General features: G+C 52.5%; 1 protein-coding gene across 3 annotated transcripts in view; it reads right to left on the reverse strand.

Annotated features, from left to right (window-relative positions):
- Window positions 1-5,804: 5,804 nt before the first annotated feature.
- GRB2 (growth factor receptor bound protein 2) overlaps window positions 5,805-12,041 on the reverse strand; it is a 60,524-nt gene continuing 54,287 nt past the window's right edge. The window contains exons 5-7 of one of the 3 annotated variants that reach the window (XR_013996997.1): window positions 8,694-8,862; window positions 6,522-7,907; window positions 5,805-6,375 (exon numbers count right to left, since the gene is read on the reverse strand). Coding sequence is in view for 2 of the 3 variants with exons in the window: in XM_081110319.1 (XP_080966445.1) it covers window positions 7,722-7,907; window positions 8,694-8,862 (355 nt within the window). In the remaining variant the exon portion in view is untranslated. Of the gene's footprint in view, window positions 7,908-8,693; window positions 8,863-12,041 lie in introns of all 3 variants that reach the window. The other 2 variants (XM_081110319.1, XM_081110320.1) reach the window with 2 other exon arrangements.

The following is a 12,041-nucleotide window of genomic DNA, read 5'->3' on the forward strand; positions in this document are numbered from 1 at the left end:
ATTTTATTGATTTTTTACAGAGAGGAAGGGAGAGGGATAGAGAGTTAGAAACATCGATGAGAGAGAAACATTGATCAGCTGCCTCCTGCACACCTCTCACCAGAGATGTGCCCACAACCAAGGTACATGCCCTTGACCGGAATCGAACCCAGGACCTTTCAGTCTGCAGGCTGACGCTCTATCTATCCACTGAGCCAAACCGGCCAGGGCTGTGCTTGATTACTTTAAAAAATATGTATTTTATTGATTTCAGAGAGGGAGAGATAGAAACATCAATGCTGAGAGAGAATCATTGATCAGCTGCCTCCTGCAGGCCCCCCACTGGGGATCAAGCCCGAAATCCGGGCATGTGCCCTTGACTGGAATCGAACTCAGGACCCTTCAGTCCGCAGGCCAACACTCTATCCACTGAGCCAAACCAGCTAGGGCTGTGCTTGATATTTTAATGTATTAGTCACTTCTCCTCCAAACCCTCAGAGGCAGATGGACCTTGTATCAGATCATAATGATGAGGAAACGGGTTATACAACAAGTGGGGTCCAGAGCTAGGAATCTGATCTTTGCCGTGGCCCCTCCCCCACCCCAATTTATATATTGGAGGAAAACTTTGAAGCATTTCCAAAGGAACTGAAACGGAAAAGACAGCTGTGTTCTTTCTTGGATAGGAAGACTCAACATCGTAAAGATGTCGGCTCTTCGGAAGGTGGCTCATACATTTAACATGATCAGCTGTTTGGGGTTTTGAGTCTGAGGACTGGTCAGGAAAGGTTTCTCGGAGGATGTGGGCTTGTAGGATCAGTCTCATGTCAGGGTGGGGATCAGCAGACAAGCAGAGAGGAAGCGAGACCTTGGCCTCAGATCAGAATGGCAAACGCCAGAGACACCAGGAGGGACTTCGGGGGCCAAGGAGTTCGAGACTTGGCTCAGGCTCGGAGCGCCCGGCCTGCCAAGGTCAGAATCGGGCCCAGTCCCACTGCACTTCACAGTACACAATCACGTCTGCTCCTCAGCCAACTCGGGGACATCGGCTTGTTTTTTCAACAGCTGAACAAAGCGAGCAGAGGTGAAGGGCCCTGCCCAAGGTCACACAGCCTGGAAGAAAGCCCTGGGTCCCATGACTCCCATCTCGAGCTCTTTCTCCTATGTCACCACCCCTGAGGGTCAGGAGTCTGCCCTTTGCCCTCTAGACAACCTGGCGCTCGGCAAGGTTTCTCAGCAGAAGAGGGAAGGTGACAGGGCAGTTTGGGGACAATCAGGATTGGCAGGAGGCAGCAACAGGGTGGAGGACGAGAGGTCTGGACGAGAATGGCCAGAGAGGCAAGTCGCTGCAGCAGCGTCCTGGACACACCGGCCCCGGCCCCGGCTGGCCCTGGTTAGCCTCGCCGGCCTCTCCGGAGTCTCCTCTGCTGCTCCCTCTTCTTCTCTCACCCCATCCTCAGGGCCTCGGGCTGGACCCCACATTCCTCCCCTCCCCTCACGGAGAGTGGAGTGTGAGGTCTCGCCTGGGGCCGTAGCTTATGGGCCACATATTGCATGATTCCATTGATATGAAATGTTCAGATCAGGCAAATCCATAGAGACAGGAAGTAGACTGGTGGTTCTGGGGCCGGTGGTGGTTGGGGGAAGTGGGAAGTGACTGAGCCTGTGTTTTTGTTTTTGGAGATCACGAAAATGTTCCAAAATTGCGCAGCTGGTGTGGCTCACTGGTTGAGCACCAATCCATGACCCAGGGGGTCACATTTCCATTCCAGTCAGGGCACATGCCCGGGTTTTGGGCTTGGTCCCCAGTAGGGGGCGTGCAGGAGGCAGCCGATCAATTATTCTTTCTCATCATTGATGTTTCTTTCTCTCTCTCCCTCTTCCTTCTTCTCTCTGAAATAAATGTTCCAAAATTGATTGCATAACCATGACTAATGCTAAACACCATCGAATGGTATACTTTAAAGGGGTGACTTGGTGACAAGTGAATTGTATCTCAATAAAACCATCCTTAAAATGGCCCCAAACCCCAAGCCCCCAGGGCTTCCCACTTCCAGCTCCTTCCTGAGGCGTACAGGGCCCCACTTCGTCAGCTTCTGCCCCTGCCTGAGCCAGCTCCTCCTTGGACCCCGATCTCTCTCTCTCCCCCTCTCTACATGCAGGTCTTTCTGGAACTTGCAGCGCCTCCTGCCCAAGGCCTCCTGCCCTGCATGCGCCCCTCCCTCTCCACAGAGTGACCATCCTGTTCAGTGGTTAGCTCTCTGTTTATGCATAACTGTCTGGTCTTCCCCAACCTCGAGACTCCCACACTCCTCTTCATTGTGCCAGTCCTCCCACCGAGGCATTATCTGGCTGCCTCCCCAGCAGACGGCCTGGCTGGGATGCCAGCACCATGGGCCTCATGTGTAGCAGCGCCTGGGACAGACTTTTCTTACCTCGGGTGATGGATAAGCACCCGTATGTCCCAGGCGCTCTTCCAGCTGCGAGGGATGCAACCCTGAGCGAGTTCCTGCCCCCAGGAGCTTACAGTCTGGTGGGGGAGGTGGGCAGAATGTGCGCCCCCAGTGAGGCGGCGAGGCGGGCGGTGCAGAAAGGCAGTGCTGGAGGCCAGGCGACGACTGGTCACATGTAGGCAGGGCTTCTCTGAGTGGGGACTCGTATCTGAGCAGAGGCCTGAACGAAGCGCGTGACCTTCTCAACAAGCACCTGCCCAGTGACTGAACAGGACACGGGGTCAAAATAGTAAGGGCAGCGGGGCCGGGCTCCAGGAGCCGCCACCTCGGCTGCCAGACCGTTGGCCTCGTGCCTCTTCCGCGCATTTTCGATCACGATGAGCAATTCCATTTCCTTCCCCCAAACTGACGTTTCAGCTGGGCCTCTCAGGGCCTCTCTTGCTGCCTGGTTTCCGGTGTGGCCCCGGGACGTCAGGGCGGGGTGGTGCTGTGACTAAGAGCTCACCCGCGATGAGCTGGTGGCTCCCTGCTCTCCTGCACCCGGCCAGGCCTAGAAGGGGCGCGTGTGACACGAATTCCACAGGAGGTTGGCACAGCTCCTCGCTCCCCTGGGCGAGCACCTCGCACCTCCCCCAGGCTCCCCCCCCCAATCTCTCCTGTGCACCCCTAAGTCAGCTTTCACCCGGCGGCTCACCGCCCGGGCCTGTGGAACCCTCTGCATCAGCAGGGGGCGTGGGCACTGCTCGGCCTGGGCTCCGAGCCCCACCAACCCACCTGGACTCTTCCTCACTGCAGGCGACACCATGCTCCTCCCACCACGCCCTCTGCCGACACTGTGCCGCCTGCCGCGTGGGCCGGGTCTGCATGTTCTATTCAAACCACTCTCCCCCGAGACCTGGGCCGAGTCCCATCTGCTTCACGCCCCCCCGCCGACTGCCAACCACGCTGCTTGTCTGGAATTCTCGCTCCCATCAGCTCGCACACAACACACCCGTCACCGCCGGGGCACGCGCGGGCACCGCGTACAGAAGCCTGGTGTGGGCTAAACGGAAAAGGGGGCGCCGTACCCTTTGACTCCCCGGCACAGGAAGGGGTTAGGGGAGGAGTAAGGGAAGGGGTCAGCCCTTCACCCTTTGGCTTCAGACCTGAGGGCACTTGGCCTGGCTCGGCACTCATGCCACATCGGTCCGGGAGGGAGGCAGGCCCTGTGGGAGGCTGTTCAGACCCAGAGGCCACCTGGGGTGACTGCCTTCGAAACCCGGGCACGGGGCCAGGCACCCCTTGACTTGCTGCGCTGCGCTTTGCCGAGCTTCACAGACCCTCCCCCAGCAAAAAGCCTGTGCCTGGCTTGACTGTGTGGGCTGGGCCCAAGCCCACACCTCCCAGGTCCGCCTGTATTAACCAGTAAGACTGTCCTTGGAGACCCGAGGCCGGTGCTGCTTCCTGGCTGGGCCAGAACCAAGTCTTGAAAGACGGTCCCAGGAGTCTCTCTCTGGCCTGGATACTGTGTGCCTTTTAAGCCAACGCCGTCAGCTTTGGGAGGGGTGCTTGGAGTGCTCTGAGTAGCGAGTGGGGTCACCACCACCATTTACTGTTCACGAGTCAGTGCTGCTGGTATACAGATGGCACTTACTTCCTGACGGCGGGGAGGTGGTCCTTTAGGGTTTTGACTTGGGCCATAGGGTGGAGAGCACGTCACTCATCTGCCTCGGGGCTCCGGCTGGAGTGAGGAGCCCGTCACCCCTGGAGCCGCATTTAAGCCCCCAACGGAGGCCGACTCTGAGCGTGTCCATCCTCTCTTGTTCTTCAGTGTAAAAGGGCTCAGGTGTGGGAATCTGCACTGCACGTAACCACAGCGTCTAGGAGTTAGAAGTATTTCCATCCAAGGTGCCCAAATACAACTCCACTTTCATTTTTCCTGGTTACCCGGGCACGCTGGGGAAGTAAAACGTTCTGACTGGAAGACCACCTACCGTAAGCAGGTCAACGGGGCAAGTGCAGGAGAGGAAAGGCGCCGTGAGACCGCCTGGGGCACCCAGTCGGAGCCAGGGCCACCGTCACGCTGGAAGACGAGCCTCTGTCACAGACTCCTAGGCCGCTAAGTCTGAGGGGCGCCAGGAGGGCGGCCAAGCTCCAGCTGCGGCAGGGCCACTCTGCAGAGAGAGCAAGGGCAGGCCTTGTAGCTACTCACCCACCTGTAGCTTTTAGTCACCAGAGGCGGCGAGTCTTCCCAAACGCTCCCACCCAGGTGCCTCTCCAGGAATCACACACCCACGGTCGGAGGAGGATGCCATCACCAAGCCTGTAACCAGACAGACTGCACAAAAGCAGCCGTTTCCCCATGAAATTCTGAGGCCATCGGTCGAACAGCGCAGAGCCTCAAGGAGACTGGCAGTGGCTGCCTTTTCACGTCAATAGCCCCATTTTGGAGACTTCTGCTCAGCTTCGAAGCAGAGGGGCCTAGGTGGACCGTGCGACCAGCGGCTCCCCGCAGGCCAGTGCTGGGTGAGTCCCCCTCACGCACGGTCCCTGAGGAGGAACTGAAAACGCCGTCTGAGCTGGGCAGCCACAGCTGAGGTCAGGTGCTGGGCTCTATTTAGGAACCAGACCAAGAATACAAGTGGAAATTCCTTGGGTTTCGTTTCTTTTCCGTTCACTCTCTAAACAAATCTTATTTGTTGGTCTTCTGTAGCCAGTGCTGTGTGGGTGAATGGGCCGAGGCTCGCCCTAAAAACAGACAAGTATGTTTTAGCTACTTGGCACGTCACGAGTGCTTTGGCACAGCTTGCCTGGTGTGGCTCAATGATTGAGCGTCCACCTACGAGCCAGGAGGTCATGGTTTGATTCCCGGTTAGGGCCATGCCTGGTTTGGGGGAGGCAGCCAATCAACGATTCTCTCATCATTGATGTTTCTCTCTCTCTGTCCCTCCCCCTCCCTCTCTACAAACAACAAACAACAAACAAGACTGCTTTCTGCACAGACCATTCTGTCCTGGCCTTCACTAAGTGGGGAGGGGGTAGGAAGGAGAGGAGGTGGGTGAAGGGACAAGAACCAAGTCAGCTGTGCTCTTCGTCCCCACAGTTCCCAAAGTGTGGTCTACGGTTTCCATCAGAAACGACAAGAACACCTGTTGTGCCCTCCACCCCAATCTAGAGTGTGTGAGGGCGGGGCCTGGAAATCTGCATTGTGGACAAGCTCCCACAGTGTTCCAAGAGCCCAGGTGGGCATTGCTCCTCCAGGGGCCCAGGGATCCTGGCCTCCCACCCCCCCCACCCCAAGGGGCTGGTGAGCCAGAAATAAGGACACGAGTCCCGACTCCCTGACAGTTTGTAGGTTTTTATCTTAAGGCGAAGGCAAAAAAAGATACAGAGTGAAGAAGTCATTGTAGGTTTATTATTCACAGTTAATCACTAACTACCAAGTTTTATTCGCAGAGTTAAAGGATTAAGTACATAGGTCTTTTTATTTAAACACTGATTTTTTTTTAAATATATACACACAAAACTTAGTTCAGCAAGGCTCCATGATATACACCAATTCCAAAATAAAACAATCACGTGGTCCAGGTGCAGAATGCCAGATTCCTTTACTATCAGGGAGGGAGCGAGGAGAGGCCGAATTCTGTCCAGAGAAGCAGCACCTCCTGGGCCTCTGAGTCCGGCTCCATGACCAGAGGCCAGGGAGACTCCGACGACCGCTTCAGAACCCAAGGCTGTCACCAGCCACCAACTCCGGGCCGGCTGTGCTGTGGGGAGGGACTGGGTGGAGAAAGTTCACAGGCACATGGCTCCGAGGGGCAAGCAGCTGGCACAGGAGGCGGACAGAGAGCTCTTCAGTGGACTCGGCCTGCCTACATTTCCAGTCTTCCCTTCCTGCTCTCCCTGCTTCTTGGAGACACTGAGTTCTGGGGGGCTGGGGTGGAGCAGCCACACACACAGCCCGCTGTGAATGGAGACAGGAAAACCACCCAGCTGCTTCGTGAACGCTGCCCTAAGGCTCACCTGGGCAGGTTGGGTGGGGACACGAGAGAGAAAAGGCATGAACAGTACCCCTGGTTTGCAGAGCAAGAAAGATGAAGTGAAGCTCACTTTCCACTGCATCCTGGATGTAGGAACACGGCGCATCCCGACCGAGGGAGAGCGACAGTCTAAATTCCTCCGGCTTTCCTGTGTTTGAAACTTGCTGGCTCCAGGGTTTGAGTCAGGGGTCTCTGGGGATTAAGGAGGGGGGCAGACAACACCTGAGATGGCAAAGTCAAGGACGCTGACCCCCTTTCAGCCACACCCAGTCCAGTGTGGGCAGAGCTGCAGCCTGTCCTCCTGCCCCGGCAGCTGCCACCCTGCTCCCTGGGCAGCGACCAGACACCGGCTTCCACTCCTGTCACCTCCCGGGGCTCACAAGTATTAAAGCCGAACCTGAGCAACTCCTGGCTCGGGGCAGGCAGCAGGCCACACCCTCCACTTCTGCCTGCACCTGCTCTTCTCCACCTGTGCTCCCCCCACTGAGGGAAAGGCATTACACAGACTAGGCGACACACGGGCTGAAAAGCTCTGGCCTGTCTTTAACTTCTTGTAAACCAAACAAACAGAAAACATCACTCAGAAGCAACCCTTGAAGTAAGGAAAAAGGCACTATGAAAACAACATGCTCAGTGATGCCATTCGGGAGGGAAAGCAATGCCGGAAAGAGACAGGCTTGCAGTTTAACTTTCTCAGGAAGGCATGGGGGCAACCCGCCTTCCTTTTGCCCCTCCATGTCCAACTCTAACAAAATACATGGTAGGGGCTGGAGGGCAGAGTCCCGTCCTGCCCCCTCGGGCACAGAGTAAGCCGTCACTCCCCCACCCCCCGCGTCTCTATGGAAACCCAGCCATGGCTGTTCTTTCAGTCATTCTGACTAAAGCAGACATTTTGCAGAGAAAATACCAGCCCACTTGGTTTCTTTTCTTTTATTATTGGCATCAGCCAGGCCTATATGTGGCATTAAACGTCATGCACTGATGGACAGAAGAGAAAAAAGATGAAAAAAGGACAAAAGAGGAGAACTAGGAGCAGCAGTGAAAACTTGTAATAAAAACTCTTTTCTTAATTCATAGGTAAGTTTGGGCATTGTTATATCCAACTCCCCCTCCCACCCCCCAAAGTTCCAACCAAAGTGAGAGGGTCACCAGGTGACCCGCCAGGTGTTCGGAGCTCCTGCTCAGGCTGCTGTCTGAGGCAGCTCATGGATTTAATTCATTTGTATGTGTTTAAATTTTTCACTTTCTTTAAATAATCTCTTCTTGATTCTTAGACGTTCCGGTTCACGGGGGTGACGTAATTGCGGGGAAACATGCCGGTCTGCCCGTGGCAAGCCCCTTTCCACCAGTTGGGGTCTGAGTTATCCATGACGTGGATAAAGTCTCCCCGACGGAACCCCAGCTCTCCATCCTCCTGGGGATCAAAGTCAAAGAGGGCTTGGACGTACGTCGGCTGCTGCAGAGGAGGGGCAGGGAGAAACACACACATTGCGTCCTGAGCGTGGCCAGTCCTGAGTGGGACTGGTTATGGGGGGCCTACAGAGGAGTGCCAACTTTTCTACATTTCCCGCAGTAAATCCCCACCCCCCACCCCCTTTATTTGTACATGTTCTAAGTTTACATGGGACAGTGTGACTTTTCACCAATGCTCAGAAATTATTAGGGCAGGTCTCACTCTGGTGGCCAGTTGTGCCGTATTATTAAGCAGAGAGTGGCAAGTGCTGCTTTAAGGGGAAAGAACTTTGGAAATGGCCATCAGGTTTGGTTTAACACCCCAGGATTGGAAAATGCTTCAGTTCCTACCACTGTATCACTTGTAAAATCCTGACAGTTTTATAGGGTCAGAAAGTCCAGAGCTTGACTGAACGAGGTGTGCTCAGCGGGCATATGGTAGGGTTTCAGGACTTGGAATAGAGAAGGGAGAGTGAGCCTCCCTCCCTCCCAGGTAGGACTCTGCGCAGTATGCTTCCAGGGAAAGGGTACCGGAGAGTGTGTTACAGGCCCTCCTTCCTAGGGCTGCAGGTGGGCAACGGCAACGCAGTGCCTGGAGGAGCCGCCTCTGGAGAAGGCAAACCTATTTTATTTTACTTACTTCAGATTCAAATCTTTGGCATGAATTAAGGGTAACACTTTGATCATTGAGTGTGGAAGCCCCAGAAGCACCTGCTTTGAAGAGGCACCTGCTTGCCTGAGGAGCTGTTTTCATTGCTAAGGATGACCCACCTCTCTCTCTGAGGCTTACCTGTGGCACCTGTTCTATGTCCCGGAGGAATATCTGCTGGTTTCTGGAGACGGATGTAGATCTGTGATAATCTACCAGCTCATTTAAAGAATTGAACTTCACCACCCAGAGGAAATACTTTCCAGCTCCATCTCGGAGCACCTTAAAGTGCTGCACGTCATTTCCAAACCTGGGGGGAGGCAGGGAATAGATAGGAGACCAGGTTAGGGGGCTCAGCCTTGGTTAAGCCCAGGCCACCTGCCCATCAAGGAGGCCACACTCCTCACGGCCCAGGGCTGCCACACAGCGCGACTCCTGCCTGGAGGGTTAGGATGCTCACAGAGTTCCCGAGGCCCCTCCATTAGGACTGGTGACTCCCAGTGACACCATGAAGCACCCTTGCCAGGCAGGAACCCCTGTCCACCGTCTAATTCTGAAGACATTTATAAATAAAAGTCCTAAGGGATGGCATGCCCCACATGGTACCAAATGAAAGAAACAGCCTATTTAAGGCAAGGAGTGTGATTTAATTACATTTCCAAGTGCAAAAAATAATAATAACAATATTAAGAAAAATTAAAATCTTGGGTGATTTAAATAAAATCTTATGTGATTTTTAAAGACTTTTATAAAAGGTGGAAAAGGGAATGAGGTATGCAGAGGAGACACTGGACATACGTTCAATAGTTCTCTGTACCTGGGTAAAGTCATGTGTTTGTTTTTAATAATATTTTTTTCATTGATTTTTTTTTTTTTTTGAGAGAGAGAGGGGAAGGGAGAGGGATAGAGAGAAACATCAATGAGAGAGGAAGTCATCCATTGGCTGCTCCTGCATGGCCCCCACTGAGGATTGAGCCCTCATTCTGGGCATGTGCCCTGACTGGGAATCGAACTGGCAACCTCTTGGTTCCTGGGTTGATGCTCAACCACTGAACTACACCACCTGGGCAAGTCATGTTTTCTATTCAGGGATTTTAGTTCTACTCATGGGGAAAAGGTCTCAGAACAAAATAATCTACTGGGACAACAAGAGGTCCAGGCGGCCCTCCTGGCCCCTGAAAAGGCTCCTCTATCCCCTGGTCAAGGTAAGTGCTCCCTTCCACACGGGCCCACGCAGAGCTGACTGAGCGGGATGGCCCACCATCACAGCGCTGCGAGGCCAGCACAGCAGCTCCACAAAGGCTCTGCCTGTCCCACGCACTGCCCAGCCCTCAAAAGGCATCTAAGAAGGTTTGTTAAATGAATGAAACTAGTCTTTCTTCTGGACCGACAGTCTGAAAGCTAAAGAAACTGAACAACCCAGAAGGTGGCAGCACCGAGCTCCCAGGAAGCCACTGAGGAGATGCCAAGTGTTAGGAACAGTACTTTAGAGGACGACTTGAAACAACCCGATTTTACCATGGGCGGACTGTCTAAGCACGAGTTAAGTTTCAACCACATCTCATCGATGTCATGACGAAAGGCCTGCAGTTCTGCTATTTCAAGTGAGAAAAGAGAAGGACTGGGAGAAAGCTTTATGAGGAAGGATGTATTCAAGGAGACTTCTGGCCCCACAGAGTCCATCCACGTGCAGCGAGCTCGGTTCTGAAAGGACCGCAGTGCTTCCCACCACAGACTCACAACATCTTGAAACTAAAGAACGCCTCGGAGAACGGGATTCTTGCACCTCCTTTGGAAAGGTGTTTGCGTTGATCAAGATGGTTAACGACATTGGTTTCAAATCTTATTTCTAAAACAATAAATACATGACTCTTTCAACCTTTTATCTGAGAAAAGGGAGGGGTGTGGGAGCCTCCTGCCGTGTGCCGTGGTCAGTGGCAACCAGACAAGGCCCCAGCTGGGCACTCCCGGCCATGGGGAAGCCCAGGGAGTTTATTGGCTGCTCAACTCCTCGTCCGATGCTGTTTCGTTTACAATCGGGTCAGGATAAAATGTAAGGAAAACAGATGATGAAAAACAAATTAAGAAGAAGCACACTGACACTCCCATCTGAGGTGCTCTTCGCCAGACCCTCATTTGCATGTTTAGTCAAGCACCAAAAGCATGGGGGAGTGTGGGGGTGAAGGGGAAATCTCTGTACCTTCCACTCACCTCTGCTATGAGCCTAAAACAGCTTTAAAAAATAAAGTCTACTAAAAAAAGCCATTGTTAGAAGAGAAAAACTTATTATTAAATCCAGTTTGACTTTTTCATGTTGAGACTAAAAACTACGCTGGAAACATATCTGTAAGGTATTGTAAACGCCACCTGAAATCACCTCCCATATCTTCACTGAGAAAAAAAAAATTCTAAATTTAAATTTATATTTAAAAAAATCTATACTTTAACTATATATTTGGTCTTAAAATGAAACAAGATATTCAATTAATTTTTGAAACAAAAAAAATCTTTACACCTTAGCCAGTTTGGCTCAGTGGACAGAGCATCGGCCCGCAGACTGAAGGGTCCCGGGTTCGATTCTGGTCAAGGACATGTACCTCGGTTTTAGGCTCGATCCCCAGCCCCTGGTTGGGACGAGTGTGGGAGGCAACTAATCCATGTAGCACTCTCACATGGATGTTTCTCTCTGTGTGTCTCTTCCCCTCCCTTCCACTCTCTCTAAAAATCAATGGAAAAAATATTCTCAGGTGAGGATTAACACAAAATAAAAAGTAAAACGAATCACTGCTTTATCATATAAATGAACTGGTTTGTAAGATTCTTAGGGGCGGGGTTCCTATGATTCTATACTATTAACTTTTAGAAAAGGACTGAATCAAATGCATATGGAAATGACAATTTGATGAAATATTCTTATGTCACAAGTGGGGGCTGATTTGCTTAGAATCTTCTAAGTTCCAATTTATATTCTCTGTGACTCCAGGGTGATACAACTTCCTGCCTTCTCTAGTCTCTGTTCACCAACTCCTTCCCACATTTAAATTTACCACAGGGAAACGCAAAAAAAAAACAACAAAAAACAAAAAACACCAAAAACACCAACCAACAACACCCCAAACCCCTGTGGTGACCTTTTAAATTAATGTGACAGGCCTAGGCTGTTGCTGGTAGATTGAAGCTAGATGCCTGGTGGGGCTCAAAAAGGCAGCTGTTAGAGAGAGCTGCAGGATCCCAGAAGACAGGGTGAGGAGTGAGGAGAGCTGTGTGTAAGGAGACACTAGGGAGTGGTGGGGATTAGGGAAAACTGGCAAGCACGTGCTGTCCAAAGTGCTGCTGCTGTTCAGCTACTAGACTGCTTCCATGGGGAATCGAAACCCAGTGCTGCTAGAACACATTCTTAAGAGGGGCCAGAAAGCAGTATTTTAATGTAAAATCTCCTGATTTGTAAGATACTACCAGTTTGCAACCTTTGGTGTGTGTCATCAGACA

This window comes from Myotis nattereri, assembly GCF_964212035.1.
Source record: "Myotis nattereri genome assembly, chromosome: 16".
Taxonomy (NCBI): domain Eukaryota; kingdom Metazoa; phylum Chordata; class Mammalia; order Chiroptera; family Vespertilionidae; genus Myotis; species Myotis nattereri.